We start from the raw sequence: 17,926 nt of genomic DNA on the forward strand, positions 1-17,926 counted from the left end.
GGTGACGGCAAAGGAGTGCCTGGGCTGCATCAGCCCCCCCCCCCCCCCCCCCCGCCAGGACCTTCTTGCCAACACCAGCAGCAGCATCATTCCACCATCATCATCAACGCTGTTAGGCCCTGTCAGCCAGAAAAAACTGGCTGAGGCCGGTCCTTCGAGGCCCCGAACGCCACCGCTACCAGATGTTGATGATGAAGACGAGGAAGAAGACGAAGAGGACGAAGACGAGGATGACGACCGACGACGCCCTGGCACCGTGGAAAGGACGCTACCCCCACCGCCGCTGAGTAAGTTTTTTTTTTCATTTAATTTTTGGCGAGTTATTTTGGAGTGTACTTTGTTTCACTAACTATCATTTCGATTTGTTTCAGTGTCTGAATGTGTGTGCGTGTGAGGGCCTTTTTGTTGAGAAGAGTCAAGTTAGTTTTCGTTTTCTATTTTTAAGACTCAATAAATTATTTTATTTTTATCATGTTGTGCTTGTGATTTGATTTGTTCCCTCGCCACCCTTTTCCACTTTACGATTCAAGTTCAATTCATATTTTTCAGTCTGGTGTTTTGATGACGAGCTACTTTTCATGAATTCAATTTACGTGATTTCACTGCGGCAAAAAGGTACGGAAACTTCTGTTTATTTTTTTGCCAGGATTCTCCGTAGCACAGTATTCTCTGTAGGGCCGTACAGTATTCTCCGTAGGACCGCACAGTGTTCTCTGTAGGACCTGGAAGACTGTATAGTCCTACGGAGAACACTGCGGTCCTACGGAGAATACTGTGCGGTCCCACGGAAAATGCTGTAAGAGCCTACGGAGAATATTGACAAGGGGGCTACGGAGGATTACCACAAGCTGTTAACAGAATTTTCCGTAGCTTTTTGCCAGAGTGTTGGTGGACTGCCTTTGCTAATTTCTTTGTTGGCAAGTACTTTTAACTTAACTTTTCTCGATCTCAACGGTTTCTTTTCTTCAGAATTTTCGAGTTACTTTTTAAGAATAATTTGTTTCGAGGCATTGTATAAACGGCTTAATAAAAGTAAATTATGAGAAATTCATTTATCTGGCAATAACCCACTTCATTCAAACGTTTCTTAAGATAAGTCACTTATTGGCTCAGCGATAGTGAAACCTGCTACCGTAGACCGGGGTAATATGAGACAATTTCGGGGTAATATGAGACGCATGATTTTTATCGTTAGAATTATGATGCTCGTGGCATTTGATGACTTATCCCTGTCAAACTTCACGGCGAAAAATGGTTCCAACAAAGAGTAATTAATTTTTTAGAGCAGTGGCTCTCTTTGTGGCCGAATAGCAAGCTCAGAGCGAATCTTACGCAAACCAAACTCCGTCTCCTATTACCCCGAAATTGTCTCATTATACCCCAGCTTACGGTACTCGACTGAAGCTAAAAAAGTTTTCTGTCTGTCTGTGTGTCAACAACTACACCTCCTGAACGGCTCGGCCGACCTGGCTGAGATTTGGCAGGCTCATACGGCATGTCCATGGCTCGCCACACGCCAGAACTCAGCTTTCTATCTCGATCTATTACCGTTACTCTGTAAAGAAGCAAGCTAATGAAATGGCTTTTCGGCCAAAACACGTGGAAAGGATGGTAGATGATAAACTTAAATTGGAAAGACCGCAGCGCCTTTCGTTTGATAGTAGTTCTACGTAAAATAACCTCGAAACGAGGTCCTTACCCGCACTTGGGTATCTCCATTGGATTTAGGGTGGTGGCAGGCTGCAATTCAAAAAATCACACACAGATGTACGATCGTGACCGTTTTATTGCATTGATTGCGTAGTGATCGAAGTGAAGCTTAATTTTGAACAATAAATCAAAGGGTATAAAATTTACAATCTGCCGCCAGAGTCTTCAATTACATATTGAATTACGTATTGAAGTATTGAAGTATTCGCTGAAAACACCAGCAAGATGCGTAATGAATGTAAACAAACACAATTTGATGACAGGCACTCATTCTTGGTACCGACCAGCCTCGTTTTGAAGTCAGCGGTTGATGACAATTTCATTTGACTTCGTTCATAATTTTGCTAAGAGGTTCCCACTCCACCTCTTCGGTTGTTTAGGTGTAGGAAACGAAACCACGATCAATCAAAATCGTCGATCGAGCAATTCGATGACCACTGATCGAGGCTGGTCTGTACTTATTTGTGTTTTAAAATCGACTAAAACAACGCAACCAAAAGTTTTCATCACTCCCTAATTCTAAAATGTCATCAGTCTCAATGTTGTAATTCGGTTCAAATTTTCGTCGCCAATATACATACAGATAAATGCAGCGGAAAGCCTTTTTGCACATTCGTGTAGTTGCATCCAAGTCTTTCATCCACAATTGTAAGTTTTTCCTCTCGTAAGGCAGGAAGGTTTGACCATCACACGAATCTTCGTACATATAGTTCAATTTAGGGGGCTTTTCAACGTTGTTGTACAACAACAACTTTGTTCCTATGAAGAAATGAATTATATAATGCATAAAGAAAGATATGTGGTGCCCGACAGCTTGACCACCGTGATAACAATGCATAACTTTTTCATATTCTTCCTTAGGGTAACGATCAAGAGCTTCTATTTTCCCAAACTCCCACAAGTAAATTAGCTCGTCACAATGACGACCATTACAGGGTGTTTCATAAAGCACAGGCAGATTTTCGGTATTTTCCTCTTTGCCTGGTTTGACTGTACTTGCAAATTCGTCGACCATTTGCGTAAACGATTTCCTAATTTTCGCTATAAGAGAGGGATCTGATGGGCCACAGAACTTTCCGTCTCCAAATAAAGCTAACTTCTTTTCTGGATTTTTGTAAAATACTTTTTCTGTCGTAGCTTCGCAATTCTTGTCCGAACAAATGCTGCCTTGTAGGTACTCTCGTCTCTCTACAATAATCTGAACACGCTTGTCTTTCACATGAATTCGTTTGCAGGGCCCAGAAGGAAGCGTGACACCACAATCAACAGGGGGCGTGAAGTGCTCCGTCAGCAGGCTCCACAGCTCGTTCCTCGACCTGCAAATAGAGCACAACATTACTCTTCGGCTTTGTCCCACTTCAAACACGTAGATCCTTCCAGTCATCGCCGAGTGAAGAACAAAAGTTATCATAAAGCAGAATCTAGCTGCGTACCGCCTAGCGGCAACTGTCATGAAGGACGTCCTGATCAACGCTTGTGATTAATCAGGGTTTAGCTTTGACAGTAACACTCTGCAAACTCAAGTGTGTGCCAGGCATGTACTTCTTGGTGCATGCCTGCAAGCACACACTTCCTGGTGCATGCCTGGCAGGCACACACTTCCTGGTGAATGCCTCAGGCACACACTTGCATGTATGCATGCATAAGCGACGGCAAGTGTGTGCCTGAGGCATGCACCAGGAAGTGTGTGCCTGCCAGGCATGCAGAAAAGAAGTGTGTGCCTGCCAGGCATGCACCAGGAAGTGTGTGCCTGCAGTCCTGCAGGCATGCACCAAGAAGTGCATGCCTGGCACACACTTGAGGTTGCAGAGCAGTAACGGTCGTTGGGCGGTGCGCTAATGGTTCCTCACTGAGAATGAAAGATCCATTAAAATTGCGTCAGGAATTCTTTATCACCCAAATTTGGGTTTTCCTCGCCCAATTTTGGCTGAGGAAGGTTTCCTGACACTCTCAGCACGTTACTGCCTTTTTTCTCATTCATGACGTATTCGTATAAGCAACAATAACACTGAGAATGAAAGAGTCATGATCATGACTAAAATTTTGGGTGAGGAGTTCTTTATTACCCAAATTTGGGTGAGGAAATTTTCCTCGCCCAAATTTGAGTGAGGAAAGTTTCCTCACCCAAATTTGGGTCATAATACTATGGAGCTAGATAGGGAGCTGATACACCCTTCCTCACCCAAAATTGGGCGAGGAACCATTTCTCGCCCAAATTGGGCGAGGAAACGTTCCTCGCCCAAATTTGGGTGAGAAACTAAACCTCGCCCAAAATTGGGTATTGATCATGACTTTTTCATTCTCAGTGAATACTTAGTATTTTCTAAGCAAGTATGACTAATTTCCGCAGTAAAATTATGTACAAAGCCAAATCGTCAGTACATTATTTTAAATTTTGTAAGTAGTTATTAAGAAAATGAAAAGTACGTATTATGTGTACGTATATACGTATATATGGTTGCACAAATTACTTGCATAAGTACTGACTAAATGAGCAAAAAGTCAGTAACGTGGTTAGAGTGCACCCAACTTTGGGTCTGTACACCCTTCCTCACCCAAATTTGGACCATTGTCGGTGGCCAAAACACTGCACCACCGTGTGTTGGTCATCACTTAGCCACTAGAGAAAACACTGGAAAAACTAAAGCGTAAGTCTATGCTGGAGACAAGCCTAATGTTACGCTTGAAGACGTTACGTTTATAATAATGGATTGACTAGAAATTCCCCCGTGCATTTGTAGCAATGAACATAACAAAACACCTCCACTGCAAATGCAAAGGCGATACTCTAGTCCATTTATTGGCGATACAATTGAGTATCGCCAACAAACGGCATTATGGAAAAGTATTGACTTCAGAGCGGCGATACACTGAAGTGTCGCCAAAATTTGGCGATACTTTTGGGTATCGCCAAAACCACGGCATTAAACTAAGGACTTGACCCCTTGATTCGTTCCGAGTTTATTGCCAAATCGTGGCAATAGTCCGAAGTATGGCCAAATTTTGGCGATACTTTTGTGTATCGCCGTTTTTGAAGGCAATACTTTTCCGTAAGCCGGTTTATTGGCGATACTCAATTGTATCGCCAGAAAAGGTACTAAAAGTACTGCCTTTGGATTTGCAGTGGATCATAACTTACGAACTAATTCTTTGTACGAAAAATTGAAGAGTCTGTGCACGTTACATAAGCACAAAGATTCGTCAGGTTTAAAACGGTGTTTTTTTTTTGTTAGTTTTTATTTTCAAGTACGCACCTGCTACTACTGCCACTTGAGCCCGCAACGCTCCCTGCACTGCTCTGATGACCTCCCGCCATGCTGTCTCGGCACTCTGTCCCTGAAGATCCTGCAAAGAGGACATTTAGTCACGTCAGTAAAGTTGGGCAAACATTTTTGTTCACCAGCATCCAGAAAAAAAATGGTTCCTAGCTCTTGGTTTCCAATGCCAAACCTACATTGAAATTCGAAATACATGTATGACGAAAATAAGTGCCATGAAAAATGTATGACAGAAAGAGGGTCAGCGAGACTTGCGGCGTTAGACTCGGGATGAATAGCAGAAAAATAAGTTACAATACAAAAGGAGGCCAAAATTTGACGATTTTCACAAGCCCCCTTAAAGTTGATTGTATATCCCCAAAGTCTACAATAAGGCAGCAGATGATTCGAGAAATAATTCCATGCATTAAATTGCATAAACTTCTTAAATTTTTATACGGGTCTGTTACGAATCACCCCAAATGCCTGTTACGCAAGAAGTACGTCCCTAACCATCACTGAACAAAGTCAATGCAACTTATGCTACCTGGTTACATTGTTAAGGGGTCACGCTTCAAGGCCCCAATAGTACTTCGATGGTGATTCATACCTTGGGAGCCTCAGTCAGAAACTTCCTAGAACTCAAAATTTAAGATTTGCCTGTTTTCGGTGTACCCTATATTTCAGACTCCGTCCAAAACTATACCTGTGCACCAATCACATCCGCTTCGATTGTTCAAGGACCCTCTACTTGAAGCGAAAGAGGGGCCATACTCAGATTTTCCTCTGCTCCCTCCACTTAAATTAATAAACGCATTCGTTACGAATCGCCCCTGTTACGAATCGCCCCACTCTCCAAAGTATTTGGGCACGAACTTTAATGCGCGATCTAAATCTACAAAGATGCCCTTCCGAAATCCCGAATAGGAAGAAAATCTCGATGTAACACCTAACATAGTTCCCTTCTCAGTTCGCCCCACGCGAATTAAAGAACACGTAGTATAGCGTCCTTACGAGAGTCGACTTGCACTCAAGTCTTTATAAAGCAACTTTTTGAGGGTCTACATCCGCTGACCGCATACAAGCCCCACCTCGCGACACTGCCCAGATAAAAACAAGGAACGTGACGTGTGACGTTCCGTTCGAGACGATGCAAAGTACCGTAAACCGGGGTAACTTGAGACAATATTTCACGTTTTTTGGACCGTGTGTCTACGAAACTTCTCTTTCCAAGCAGAATCCTATTAGGATTAAACTATGTTTAATTTCACATGAGTACATGTCAAAACGTTGAAACGAACGTGACAAAATATCACGTTCGTTTGAGCATTGTGTCACGTTCGTTTGAGTGTGACCAAGCTGATTTTTGGCAAATTCACACCCAAACGAATGTGACACAATGCTCAAACGAACGTGACATTTTGTCACGTTCGTTTGAACGTGACGTCACGTTCCTGGAATGAGAGTGAATCCGGTACTCTGAACTGCAGTGACGGCTGTACTTAACATTACAGGATTTACTGAGATTTTTTCCCACGGTGCCCGCGGCGATACACTGTGGCAAAAAGCTACGGAAAATTCTGGAAACAACTTGTGCTAATTCTCCGTAGCCCTCTTGTCAGTATTCTCCGTAGGCTCTCACAGTATTTTCCGTAGGACCGCACAGTATTCTCCGTAGGACCTTACAGTGATCTCCGTAGGACTGTACAGTCTTCCAGGCCCTACGGAGAAGACTGTGCGGTCCTATGGAGATTACTGTACGGCCCTACGGAGAATACTGTAAGAGCCTACGGAGAACATTGATAAGAGGGCTACGGAGAATCCTGGCAAAAAAATTAACAGGATTTTCCGTACCTTTTTGCCACAGTGTAGAGCTCCAGGCCTCACCTGCCGCTTTCGTTTCTGTGTTGCTGTCAAGACATCAGTCTGCACTGCCTGCACACTCACCTGAGTTCGACTTCACGACTCCTTGTCTGTGGGGCTGACGTCGGCGTGGAGGCACGGGCGCTCAGGTCGTCCGCCAGTCGGCTCGATGCTGCCGTACCGAGCACCGACTTGTTGCAGAACAGCGAAGTCTGGTCTGGCGGCCACACTAAACCCAGCTGGTTACCGGCAGTGTGCGTTGCGTGGAGCTCTCAGCGGCGCCGCGCTAGTACTGTTCTGCTCTGCCCTGCCGGCCGGCACCGGCAAGCGGCCGGCCTTGGATCGATGACGCAGCGTGGCGCAGTGGGAAGGGGCAGGGAGAGGGGGCCGGGCGGCGGCTGGCGAGGAGTAGAGAGAACGGGAGAGGGGGGGGGGGGGTAGCGAAGCGGCCGGGGAAGGGGACCGCGAGGAGAGCGCCGAGCGCAGCGGGCGGCGTGAGTCACACAGCTTACCCGGACAAGGGCAGTGACGCATTCGGCATCTTAATCAGGATTGCATTCTATTACTTCAATTTTTAATTTAACAGTTACAGTGGGGGTTGCTGCTGCCTCCCACACACCCCGCTTACACACTAAATTACTATGTAGGTTTTTCTGCGCGCTAATGCACGAAATTGTACATGCACTTCGTAACGCACGAATTTGTGCGCGAAAATGCAGGATTTCGTGCGCAAGTATGCAGGAAATCGTGCATTGTCGCGCACAAATTCGTGCGTTAGGAAGTGCATGTACAATTTCGTGCATTAGCGCGCAGAAAAACCTACATAGTAATTTAGTGTGTATACCGAATCAAATTGAATGGTCTTGAAAACCATTCTATTTTTCACCGGTTTAACTTCTGTAGAGTCTAAACTAAAGAACAGCTATGTGAGTACCAATAATATTGAAGCAATGTGGAGACACCTAAATTTTATTAGAATTTATCAATTCATATCATACTACAGGACCTTTGACAAATAACACTGATTATATCGTGTTTTTCAAAACAGCGCCATGTATGTTTTCACTCTCAGTCTCGTACTGACTTTTTTTGTCAATAGACCTACTAACAAATTGATAAGTCAATAGTTATTGACAAATTTGTCAATAAGCTAGAAATCCTCTATTGACAAAAAGTTCCCGCACTGGTTTGTCAATAAAATAATGTTAACAAATAGTTAAGGACCGTTTAATCCATATATTTTATTTAAAAATTGTTAATAGGATGTTTTGTTAGCTAAAATAACCAACAATATCGTTAGTTGATCCTAGATACATCCAAAACACGCTGAAGCACAACAAATCAAAGAGAGAGAGAGAAAGGGGCACTGTACTTGAAACGTCTTTCGCGCTGTAGACCCGGGGAGGAAGTGACTTAGTATAATTTTAATTTAAGGGGTGGGGTGATTTTTTTTTAGATAGGTGAAAATTATCATTTGTCGACAGAAATGCTCATCTTGACAACCATTTCCGTAAGCAAATGTTAATTTTGCCAAGTTTTTGAAAATCACTTAATTCCTTCCAAATTTTACTAAGTCGCTCTTAAAAATCTAAAGGTCACTTAGAGCGCGACGGCGATGACGTTCTCAAGCACACAGCAGCTAGGGGTGGTGGAGCTCTCCGTCACAGATGCACAACACCTACCCTTTGCTCTAAGTACAGAGGGAATGACCAAAGTTGCACCCAAGGGGAGCATTCCTTGTGATTCGTGCTACCAACCTCCAACATTTTTTGGTATTCACATTTTCATGGAATGAACTCTAAAACGCTTTCAATTTCAATAAACGTATACTTTTTTTAATTTTTTTGTTAGTTTTGGTTGAACTGTTTCGTATTGACTCAAAAACCTACTCTCGTAGTGAGATCAATCAAGAATTTTTTTGTGTGCCGAGGTTGGCACTGAAAGTCCCGTCTGTTTGTCGGCTGTCTGATCGTCTGATCAAAACATAGCGGCCCGTGACACTTTGGGCGACACTTACTGTAACAATTGGGCCCAGAAAACCATGATCACCTGGATTCTGGAGGTGAGTTGCTTCTTGGTTCTTATTTTTTTACCTTTAAAGTCTATAATCGAGTCAACTTCCACTTCTCCCATCTCGGAACCAGTGTGTCCCAAAACTGAGGTTATGATTCTTTCTTTGTGAATTAAGTTGGAATATTTTCTTTTCAGATTGTACGAAAGCTTGGCATTTTTTCGCCATGGATGCTCGTCCGAATTATGAACGCGCTCATTTCCGGTATGTTGCTGGCCTCAAACTTGTATTTAACCTCGCCACTTTCTTGTGTACTTTAGGCTGTCTGCTTGCAGGTGTTTCCCATGTGGTATTGTTGTTCGAGGATTGAAACGCTTTGTTCGCCATTGCACAAACGTGATTCATGTTGCACCATATCGCTGTGCCTACTGTAATGCTGGCTCTACTCAGCACTTGAGGTCTCTTGTTCGTCATTTGAAAAACCATCATCCTAATGGTGAAAATGGATTGGACGGTGCTGGTAATGTTGATGATGTTGATATGAATGTTGATCAAAATGCTGAAGTTAATTTGGAAAATGAAAATGATGATTTGGTAGATGGCGGACAGCATGGTATGTTTTAATTTTTATGTCATACCTTAGTTAAAATGTTTTGCGCCTATTCATATCGTGTCATTTGTCGCTGTTTCTATAGATGATGCAGAAGTCAGTGATCATGATGCTAATGAAGAGGAGGGAGTTGAACTTCCTGGTCCTGATGCCATTCAAGATCTCTGTCAGGCTGCTGCCCGTTGTACCTTGAACCTTCGTCAAGCAAGCGGTGTGACAACTAGTGCAGTTCAAAGATTTCAAGTGGAGTGTAATCAAATGATTCGGACTGTCACTGATAACAATTTGATTAGAGTTAGAGAGTTCCTAACTGCAGAAGGAATTGATTCTCCGGCCTCCAGAGCTTTGCTTCAAGAGTTGCAGCTTGAAGACCCGTTTAGGCATGTTCGAAGTTTGAAACAGCAACTCAACTACTTTGCAAGAGAGTTTGGCATGGTGAAGCCTAAGACCTGTTTTATTGGCTATCGTCAAGACTATTTCCTCAATCCTGCTACCGGTCAATACGAGCCTGTCCAGGTGCCAATGAGTTTTGAATATATTTCCATAATAGAAACAATAACTTCAGCACTCTCCAATCCTAAAATACGGAACCTTATAGAGAGTGAGACTCCCAGCGCTGATGGAACCATCAGATCATACTTAGATGGAACAAGATCCCAAAGCCGTGTTTTATTGACTCGTTATCCGAAGATTATCCGGCTTCAGTTGTATTGGGATGATTTGGAAGTGGTAAACGCGTTAGGATCAAAAACCACTATCCACAAATTGGCTGGGTTCTATGTCTCCATTCAAAATCTACCAGCTATTGAGAACTCCCAGCTTTCATCTATACTTTTGTTGGCTCTTGCTCATTCAGAAGACCTCAAGGTGGATAATGGTTTTGACAGTGTTCTAGCTCCATTTTTGGGGGAATTGAGGAAACTTGAGAGTGATCGTGGAGTAAATATTATTGTCGATGGTCAACCCTTTGTACTGAGAGCTACCTTGACTACATTGGTTGCAGACACACTCGCTGCTCATGACATCATTGGGTTACTGGGCCCAGGTGCCAGGTGTTTCTGTCGCAAGTGTCTCGTGACTAGACAAGAGTTTCTAGCAAACACTAATGCTATGGGTCCAAGAAGAACAAAGGCTTCGTTCCAAGAACATGTGAGACAAGTTTCTGAAAGACCTGCCTTTGCCACAGAGTGTGGTGTTCGAAGAGAATGTCCCCTTCACTTCACCAGAGAATTTGATGCCATGCAAGATTCTGTTTTTGATATATTTCACGATTTTCTGGAGGGGGTTTGTCAGTGGGATATCTCTCTTGCCTTGCGTACTTTTATAAAATATGACAATTTATTTACAGTTCAGGACTTCAATGACCGCCTTGTTTCCTTCAACTATGGAATCATGGATAAGAAAAACAAGCCAACACCAAATTTTACTAATGATTCCTTGCGTGGCAAGAAATTAAAGCAAAATGGCTGCCAAGTTTGGTGTCTAATAAGAATATTTGGTTTCTTAGTTCCTGAGGTACCAGATGATAACCTAAACCTGAAGCTTGTAAATATACTGCAAAGGGTCATGTTGATTGCATTTTCTGATAAAGCCCGCCGCCCTCAAGACATTGATGCGGTAAGGGATTTGGTTACAGAGCATAATGCATTATTCCAACAGCTCTATATGAATGTTGGTCAGGCTGTATTGGAAGATGAAGATGAGGGAATTGAGGCTGAAGAAGAAAATGTTGATGAGCCAGCTGTGGTTGTTGAAAACAATACAAGACGGGTTAGAGCTGGAAACAAATTGCACCACCTCAAACATCTGGCCGAACAGTTGGAAGAACTTGCATGTCTTATCAGGTATTGGACAGCTCGATATGAAGGACGGCACAAAATTTTCTCCCAGTATGGTGCAGTGTGCTGTAACTTTATCAACTCACCCAAGTCCATGGCACAGATGTTTCAAATGAGCACTCTGGCTGGCTATCAAAATACAACTCCTAGAGGAGAAGATATAGAGGTGTCTGCGGAAGGTGAGGTTCCTGTTGAAGCAACCGATCACAGTGCCATGTTAATTGCTGCTGGACTCATCCCAGGGAGCCTGGTTGAAATATGTCGCAGTGTGAAAGTTGCTGGTGACGAATACAGGCCAGGCCTCTTTGTGCTGTATGATGTCCAACCAACATTTGCCATCATCCAACGGATTTATGTGTGCAGACAAGATGTTTACTTCATCGTGCAACCATGGGTTACCGAGGGATTTGTCAACAGATTTTGTGCTTATGAAGTGACACCATCAGCAGTCCATCAGCATTTGGTGATGGAACACAAACATCTTGCCAATCATCGCTGCTTTGCACCGTGGAATCCATGGCGAAGTAGACGCACATTCATTGCACCAAGGACAATAATATTCTAGAGGCAGCACCCTGCAGGTAATACATTTTTTTATAAATTCCTCTTTTGTGATTTTATAATTATATTTTCATTCAATGTTCCTTTGATTTTTTTTAAATTTTAGGTTCCATGAGAAAGATCAGCTCTTGCTGCAGAAGCTGGTGTATGAATCGGTTTATCTTTTGACAAGACCTTGCTGCCAAAAGTTAAATGATGCGCTCAATTTACTCAACTACAAAGCAGCTTGAAGTTTAATTGCCAAACCCTATTTCAATCTTTGTAGGTAATACAGGAAGAATCTAACACCATTTCTATAACCTTGTTTTTATTTTGACTGAATGTCTCATTTTACTTATTTCAGATTACATGAGAATGGATTGCAAAAGGGGCTTGACATTAAATCAGCTGAGGCCAGTTCAATCTCTACAGGTATTGCAGTTAGAAATTAATACTTTTTCTGCCTTCAACTTTGTTTTTACTTATCGTTTACTAATTCAGTCGTATTTTTTCTTTGTTTGTCAGACCAGCCATACATAATTCAAGATTGGTGACTATTCTCTGAGCTTGAAACATCTACTCGCCCTGTTACCAAGACCAGTTTGAAGTACACGTATTGAAGAGCAAGCCAATGGTATTGATATATCTTGTCTTTACTGTCACATTTAGTTTTGATTGAGTATTTTTTCAGAAGTTCTGAGCTTAATGCCTTTCTCTTCTGTATGAACTTGTTAGTAATTTGCAATTATTGACTCAATGATGATGCCTCAGCAAGTCTGTCACATATAAATTTGTCTAACTCAAAATATAATTTTCCTTGCTATCTCTTCAATTATACCTGTTCATTTTTGAACATCCAATATAACATCCACTTAATTTCACACCAATAAATTACAACATAGTTAGATTCACATTTTTTGTCCATTTAAAAATTTAAAAAGTCTATGTTTTTATTTCAATTGCCAGAGCTACCTTTTCTTTAATTCCTTTCATTTGACATTGAGTTTCTTCTCTTATTTCTTTTATTACATTTTATTTTTTTGTTTGGTCACCTTATTTCAATAGAATGAGAGCGAGTGAATGAAGTTTTACTTATGAACACGCAGCCGATTCAAATACCCGGTTAGTGCGCGCACACACTCAGCTCTGCTCTCATTGGTTGCGGGCAGGAGCGCCCATCCAATCACACCGATGACACCACTCAAGTCAGTGACAGTCTGTAGGCCGGTGTCGTAGAGCCTTCGCTACCGCGGAGCCGAACGGAGCGTGAAGTTAGTAAGTTAAATTTGTAAACCATTCCGTTTTTTTTTTCACTTAAAATTCTGTTTATAAAAAGGCAAGTTGTTAACGTGTTTTGCTCGCCTCGGACGTTTTGCTTTTGGCAGAACAGGAATGCACTAGTCAAGTTGCAGTCCAGTCACTTTCGTAGCTTTCTGTTTTTTTTTCTTTCTGAAACTAAGGCAAAAGCTAGAACTGATATGTGAATAGATCTATTTTTTTTTTTACTACAGAATGAATTTGTTATGATTGTGTGGCTGTCATCAACTATGTGGCTAATTTGTTGTCAAATTTCGTCCACAGTGCAGTGCTAAACTACGCTGGTCAGTGCGCATCCACGGCGCGGGCGCGAGTGGAACTCAGAACCTTGGAGAAACAAGCAGGCTAGCCTATGAATTTGCTTGCTCTGCTCTACGTTTCGAAATAGCGTGGCGTTCGTTTTCTTGGGTGACTGATACCACTAGCTCCAAGCCTTTTTATCTAAACGTTGTGTGTTATCGTTCAATAAGAACTGGCGTTTCTCACCGTCATTTGAGTCTACGGTCTTGAATGATGGAAAATCTTACTGCGAAGCAAGTGGTTTCGTACCTATCTCAGGCCTGCCCTGATGTTGCACCTGAAAGTATCAAGAAAATAGAAGGTAACACTGCTTGACAATAGGTTAGGTAATATTGTGTCGAGTTTGCGAGTAACATTGAAGTCATTGGTTTTCAGATGCTAGGGTTACTGGCAAGAGGGCTGTCAAATGGACTCTTTCGGACTGGTCTGCAATGGGTCTATCTTACGGTGATGTCGTCGACATCAAGGCGGCTATCCATGATTATGTAAGCTGCACCTGTTTTCTGTAGTGTAGTACATCATTTGTTGGTTATGTTTTCAAGTTGAAGTTTTCACATTGCGTATTTTTATTTTAAATTTTCAGAACGATAAATTGCCAGTTGATGACAGCTCTGAGCTGAAAAAGACATTTCAGGAGAGAACTGCATCGACACTAGCTCAAGATGAAACAGTAGCAACCTTAGGGAGTACAACAACGACTCTCGATGGAACATCGTCAACAGTGACTCCAGGGGTAAAGTTCCTGCATCGTTGTACAGTTCAGCTGATCTTACATTGCTCACGTTTCATGCTTGTTATTTTTCTATAGGAATCAAGTCCCGGTAGTGAACATGGATCTTTTACTGACATGAACTTAAGTGACTACCTTAATGAAGAGGTTTGTTTTGTTAAATAAATAATTTCATTGGATTCTAACTAATATGTTGAGGATAATCTTCTCAATTCACTCTAAAATCTCAGGATTCGTCAAGTACTGTCAGCTCTGTTGATGGTTTTCAAGGCGTTGAAAATTACTTTACTGCCCTTGAGATTAAAAAAATGAGTTCTCATCAGAAAAGAAGTTATGTTTCAGCAAAGCAATTATATGTTGATGCAACTAAATTAGGTTGGTTCACCATCCACTCACTTAATATTAAGCTACATCTGGCCCTCTGTGAGAACCATTAACTTGTATTTTTTTTTTTTCAGGTCTGCATCCTAAACCTCCATTTTTTATGATGCCTAATCGTTTAGAATCTTCTGAACCAAAGAAACCAGCTGAGAAGAGAAAGGTAACAAATATATTTTAGTACGGTTCTAGATGCTCTTTTCTTCATCATAAATCTTTCTTTTTCTCTTTTTTTTTTAGGTTTGTCTTGAGCATGAGTCAACTAATTCAACAACCAGCTTCTGCAATACATCTAAGACCCAAGATATTTCAAATATTGCCTCAACAAGCAACTCAAGAGCAGGCTGTAGTCCACAGAGTTCATCAGCAAGTGGTAGCAGTTCCAGTTCAATTACTGTTCCAACAAGTAACTCAAGAGCAGGCGGTGGTAAACAGAGTTCATCAGCAAGTGGTAGCAGTTCTAGGCCTAGTATGCAGAGACCATCGACAAGTGGCAGTAGTGCAGGCTACCGTAAACGGAGTTCGAGCAGTTCTTTCAAATATCTGTCAAAAAAGAAGAAGACTTCTATAAAGGTTTGTTTATCATTTCTTCCTACTTAATCATGAATTTTAATTAGGTGTTTGTGACCCATTGTGTGTTTTTCATAAGCTCTTTTGCATAATCCCATATTTCTTTATAAATTTATGTAATATGTTAACTGCTGCTATTAGGATTCACATTTCTAATTTCAGCGACCCAAAGTTAGACTCAGTGAAGCTGAATTGATTGCAAGCCTGCCATCTGTAAGTCATATTTCACTGGTCATTTGACTAAGTGGCGTAAGTCCACCAGGAGTTGGAGTCTTTTTTTGTAAAAATGTTTCGGTGCAGCCACTAATCAGGAACGCCTTCAGAATCATTGCAGAGTTTGTTCTATATGTACATCTAGTCACTGTGCTTGGTATAGATATGGTCCCAATGATAAGTCATCAAATTTACCTTTAACCAAAGGCCTTTGAAAGAAAATTTAGTTTCACTGTAATTATCTAAAAGGCATTTGTTATGAGGTAAATTTGATTACTTATCATTGGGACCGTACCTATACCAAGCACAGTGGCCAGATGTACATATAGAACAAAATCTGCAATGATTCTGAAGGCGTTCCTGATTAGTAGCTGCACCGAAAAATGTTTACAAAGAAAGAATCTGACTTCTGGTGGACTTACGCCACTTTGTCAAATGACCAGTGATTTGATCTTGGGTTACTATCCTAAGTCTTTAAAAAGATTTGATTTTACTCATTTTAACATTATTTTTCTGCAGTTTGATGTTGAATCTATCTTGGGCAGCATGAAAAAACCAGGGATCAAAGCTGTCAAGAAGAAACTTGATAAGGATGGCATTGTTTATGACAAGGATAGGAAGTTACTTATGCGTGTGCTAACAAGATGGCTGCATTATGAACATGTAAAGTAAGTACAGCATACCTTCATTGTCTCATATCACTTTGGGTATGTTTTGTTTCATTCAAATCTCTTTCCGCTTTTTTCTCACAGAGAAATAAAGCTAGTGACTATGGACATGAAGGAGGGACTCGCTGCCAGCATAGTGCATAAGTATCCCCTTTTCAAGGATAGCCATCCTACAAAACCTTCTTGGGTATGTTTTCTTCATTGGCCTCTGTAGAGACCCTAAGTCATAGTAGCTTTATTCCCTTTTCCTTTTTTTAAAATTAAATTTAAAAATGTTTGTTCACTTTACAGTGGCGGATCTTGGACAGAGAAGGGCCAGCAGGATTCATCGCCAACTGCTGTGTCAATATTCTTCGGAGTGCGGACCCGTCGGAACGCCTTCGTGGCGGGGGAAAGAGAAGTGAAAGTAGAGTATCAAGTGATGAAGCAGAAGAAGAGGAGATAGAAGATGATCCAAACAATGAAAATGCTTATAATGACAAAAATGTATGTTTGGTGTAGCTTGAAATTGCAGTTTTTATCTTAATTTTCCTTTTAATATGTATTCTTTCTTTTCAGGCTTCATGGATGAACCTGACAATGCCTTTTGCTGCTAACAAGAAGTCTCTGGTGAAAGGCATGCAAGATTCATTTCCAGTGAGACGCAAATGGATTCTTAATATGCAACCTACAGTGGCTCAAGTTTTAGCCAAATACCTTCATTTGATGTCCTTTGGAGGTGAAATGGTATGTATTTAACTGTGAATTAAAATAAGGAGTAGAATTATCATGTCTTGATAAATGTTTTCTCTAGCTTGTGCAAGAGTTTGAGCTCATTCACCCCGAGAAAGGTAATCTTTTCACCCAAAACTTTCCTTTGCTAATGGAAAAATTGGATGAACAGATTCAAGAAATGACCCTTGAAACTGACATTGGATTAGATGAATCAAGTAAGCTTTCCCCTTATAGTGTGTGTGTGTGAACCTGTTTTCAATCAGATGTCAGACCCAGTTTGACAATGTTTTCTCTTTGTTCCACAGAAGTCTTGAAGGCATGCATGCTTATAGCAACTGCTTTGCCACGACCTAATTTGGCTCGATTCAGGAGGTACGGACGGAACAAAGCAAGGGAAAGTGTGATGCCTCAGTTAGAAGACTTGGTCCAGTTCATTCCGGTATGCAACTTTTTATCTAGCTTGTGACCCTTTTATTTATGAATTAGCCCTGACACATATTCTTTTGTTTTCATTTTGTATAATTCAGGTGGGATGCAATGTTGAAACAATGGCCAGAGAAAGAAGAGAAAATGCTTCTGGCCCTGTTCAGCCCTATCTATTAGCTATGGTGCCTGACAATGAAGTGTCCAAACAATTTTTAGTAGCTGACAGTAAATTTATTGAGCTGGGGAGTAATTCTCTAATGTTTGGATTAGATGTTCTATTTAAAGCATACCATGTTTTTAATGCTGAATATCCCCTGGGATGGAAATCTTTCTGGGAGGTGGTGGAGCACGGGGTTCTTGGCATAGAGAAACATAAATTGTCCAACGCTGGAAAGGAATTTTTTACCCGCCATGGGTTTGATTTGTAGCTTGATTTCAGTGTTTGATTTCTCAAGCCTTTTTCTTTGATTTTTCTGACTAAATATGATGGTGTCATTTTGAATTTTGATAATTTTTCTTCATTTTGTTGATTTTGTGACAGTCCTTTATTACTGTGTGGCTGTACTGTTTAAATAACAAGTGTGTTATTGTATTTTTGTTGCCTTTATTATTTAGTTTTGTCTCATCTTATGCTGTGAGATTCTAGTACATTGTTGTACAATTTGTTTATAATTTCTCTGTAAGACTTTTGTTTTCTCTCAGTAATAATATACAGTCAGATGCAATATTTTTTTTATATTTCTTTTCTTGTGTCTTTTAGATGTATAATTATGATCCTGTT

The 17,926-nt window shown here is 41.3% G+C and overlaps 4 protein-coding genes and 1 long non-coding RNA gene across 6 annotated transcripts; 4 read left to right on the forward strand and 1 right to left on the reverse strand.

The window, feature by feature from the left end:
- Window positions 1–1,768: 1,768 nt before the first annotated feature.
- On the reverse strand, window positions 1,769–7,151 carry LOC117649180. Of its 2 annotated transcripts, none has more exons than XM_034391675.1 (3): window positions 6,915–7,151; window positions 4,965–5,055; window positions 1,769–3,026 (listed from the first exon to the last, which is right to left on the reverse strand). In XM_034391675.1, the coding sequence occupies exons 2-3, from the start codon at window positions 5,024–5,026 to the stop codon at window positions 2,180–2,182; spliced, it is 909 nt and encodes a 302-aa protein (XP_034247566.1). In that variant the 5' UTR covers window positions 5,027–5,055; window positions 6,915–7,151; the 3' UTR covers window positions 1,769–2,179. The 2 variants fall into 2 exon arrangements, with proteins under 2 accessions (XP_034247566.1, XP_034247567.1); XM_034391676.1 differs by lacking the exon at window positions 6,915–7,151 and adding an exon at window positions 6,855–6,873.
- A 1,586-nt stretch (window positions 7,152–8,737) lies between these two features.
- LOC117649911 lies at window positions 8,738–10,529 on the forward strand. Its single transcript, XM_034393097.1, has 5 exons — window positions 8,738–8,892; window positions 9,039–9,105; window positions 9,177–9,454; window positions 9,537–10,447; window positions 10,497–10,529. The coding sequence occupies exons 2-5, from the start codon at window positions 9,068–9,070 to the stop codon at window positions 10,527–10,529; spliced, it is 1,260 nt and encodes a 419-aa protein (XP_034248988.1). The 5' UTR covers window positions 8,738–8,892; window positions 9,039–9,067.
- LOC117649759 lies at window positions 10,462–11,088 on the forward strand. The gene is made up of 2 exons (XM_034392798.1): window positions 10,462–10,966; window positions 11,043–11,088. The coding sequence occupies exons 1-2, from the start codon at window positions 10,562–10,564 to the stop codon at window positions 11,070–11,072; spliced, it is 435 nt and encodes a 144-aa protein (XP_034248689.1). The 5' UTR covers window positions 10,462–10,561; the 3' UTR covers window positions 11,073–11,088.
- Window positions 11,089–11,132: 44 nt separating this feature from the next.
- Window positions 11,133–12,547, forward strand: LOC117649760. Its single transcript, XR_004587997.1, has 4 exons — window positions 11,133–11,870; window positions 11,957–12,115; window positions 12,194–12,261; window positions 12,355–12,547. It is a non-coding gene; the product is annotated as an uncharacterized LOC117649760 (long non-coding RNA).
- A 413-nt stretch (window positions 12,548–12,960) lies between these two features.
- Window positions 12,961–17,699, forward strand: LOC117649758. Its single transcript, XM_034392797.1, has 16 exons — window positions 12,961–13,104; window positions 13,411–13,747; window positions 13,822–13,931; window positions 14,030–14,179; window positions 14,255–14,323; window positions 14,407–14,551; window positions 14,635–14,717; window positions 14,795–15,127; window positions 15,287–15,337; window positions 15,857–16,005; window positions 16,090–16,192; window positions 16,297–16,491; window positions 16,564–16,731; window positions 16,799–16,934; window positions 17,025–17,158; window positions 17,247–17,699. The coding sequence occupies exons 2-16, from the start codon at window positions 13,657–13,659 to the stop codon at window positions 17,571–17,573; spliced, it is 2,244 nt and encodes a 747-aa protein (XP_034248688.1). The 5' UTR covers window positions 12,961–13,104; window positions 13,411–13,656; the 3' UTR covers window positions 17,574–17,699.
- Window positions 17,700–17,926: the final 227 nt, after the last annotated feature.

Source organism: Thrips palmi, unplaced genomic scaffold (assembly GCF_012932325.1).
Source record: "Thrips palmi isolate BJ-2018 unplaced genomic scaffold, TpBJ-2018v1 HiC_scaffold_4, whole genome shotgun sequence".
Taxonomy (NCBI): Eukaryota; Metazoa; Arthropoda; class Insecta; order Thysanoptera; family Thripidae; genus Thrips; species Thrips palmi.

What these genes read in the sequence shown, in the direction of transcription:
- LOC117649180 (XM_034391675.1), bottom strand. Translation starts at nt 5,026, where the DNA reads ATGGCGGGAGGTCATCAGAGCAGTGCAGGGAGCGTTGCGGGCTCAAGT. An exon ending in TCAAGTGGCAGTAGTAGCAG is followed by an intron (nt 3,027 to 4,964) that starts GTGCGTACTTGA and finishes CTCTATTTGCAG; the next exon opens with GTCGAGGAACGAGCTGTGGA.
- LOC117649911 (XM_034393097.1), top strand. Translation starts at nt 9,068, where the DNA reads ATGGATGCTCGTCCGAATTATGAACGCGCTCATTTCCG. An exon ending in TATGAACGCGCTCATTTCCG is followed by an intron (nt 9,106 to 9,176) that starts GTATGTTGCTGG and finishes GTCTGCTTGCAG; the next exon opens with GTGTTTCCCATGTGGTATTG. An exon ending in GGTAGATGGCGGACAGCATG is followed by an intron (nt 9,455 to 9,536) that starts GTATGTTTTAAT and finishes CTGTTTCTATAG; the next exon opens with ATGATGCAGAAGTCAGTGAT.
- LOC117649759 (XM_034392798.1), top strand. Translation starts at nt 10,562, where the DNA reads ATGGGTCCAAGAAGAACAAAGGCTTCGTTCCAAGAACATGTGAGACAA. An exon ending in TTGGTTTCTTAGTTCCTGAG is followed by an intron (nt 10,967 to 11,042) that starts GTACCAGATGAT and finishes TTTCTGATAAAG; the next exon opens with CCCGCCGCCCTCAAGACATT.
- LOC117649758 (XM_034392797.1), top strand. Translation starts at nt 13,657, where the DNA reads ATGATGGAAAATCTTACTGCGAAGCAAGTGGTTTCGTACCTATCTCAG. An exon ending in CTGCATTATGAACATGTAAA is followed by an intron (nt 16,006 to 16,089) that starts GTAAGTACAGCA and finishes TTTTTCTCACAG; the next exon opens with AGAAATAAAGCTAGTGACTA. An exon ending in ACTTGGTCCAGTTCATTCCG is followed by an intron (nt 17,159 to 17,246) that starts GTATGCAACTTT and finishes TGTATAATTCAG; the next exon opens with GTGGGATGCAATGTTGAAAC.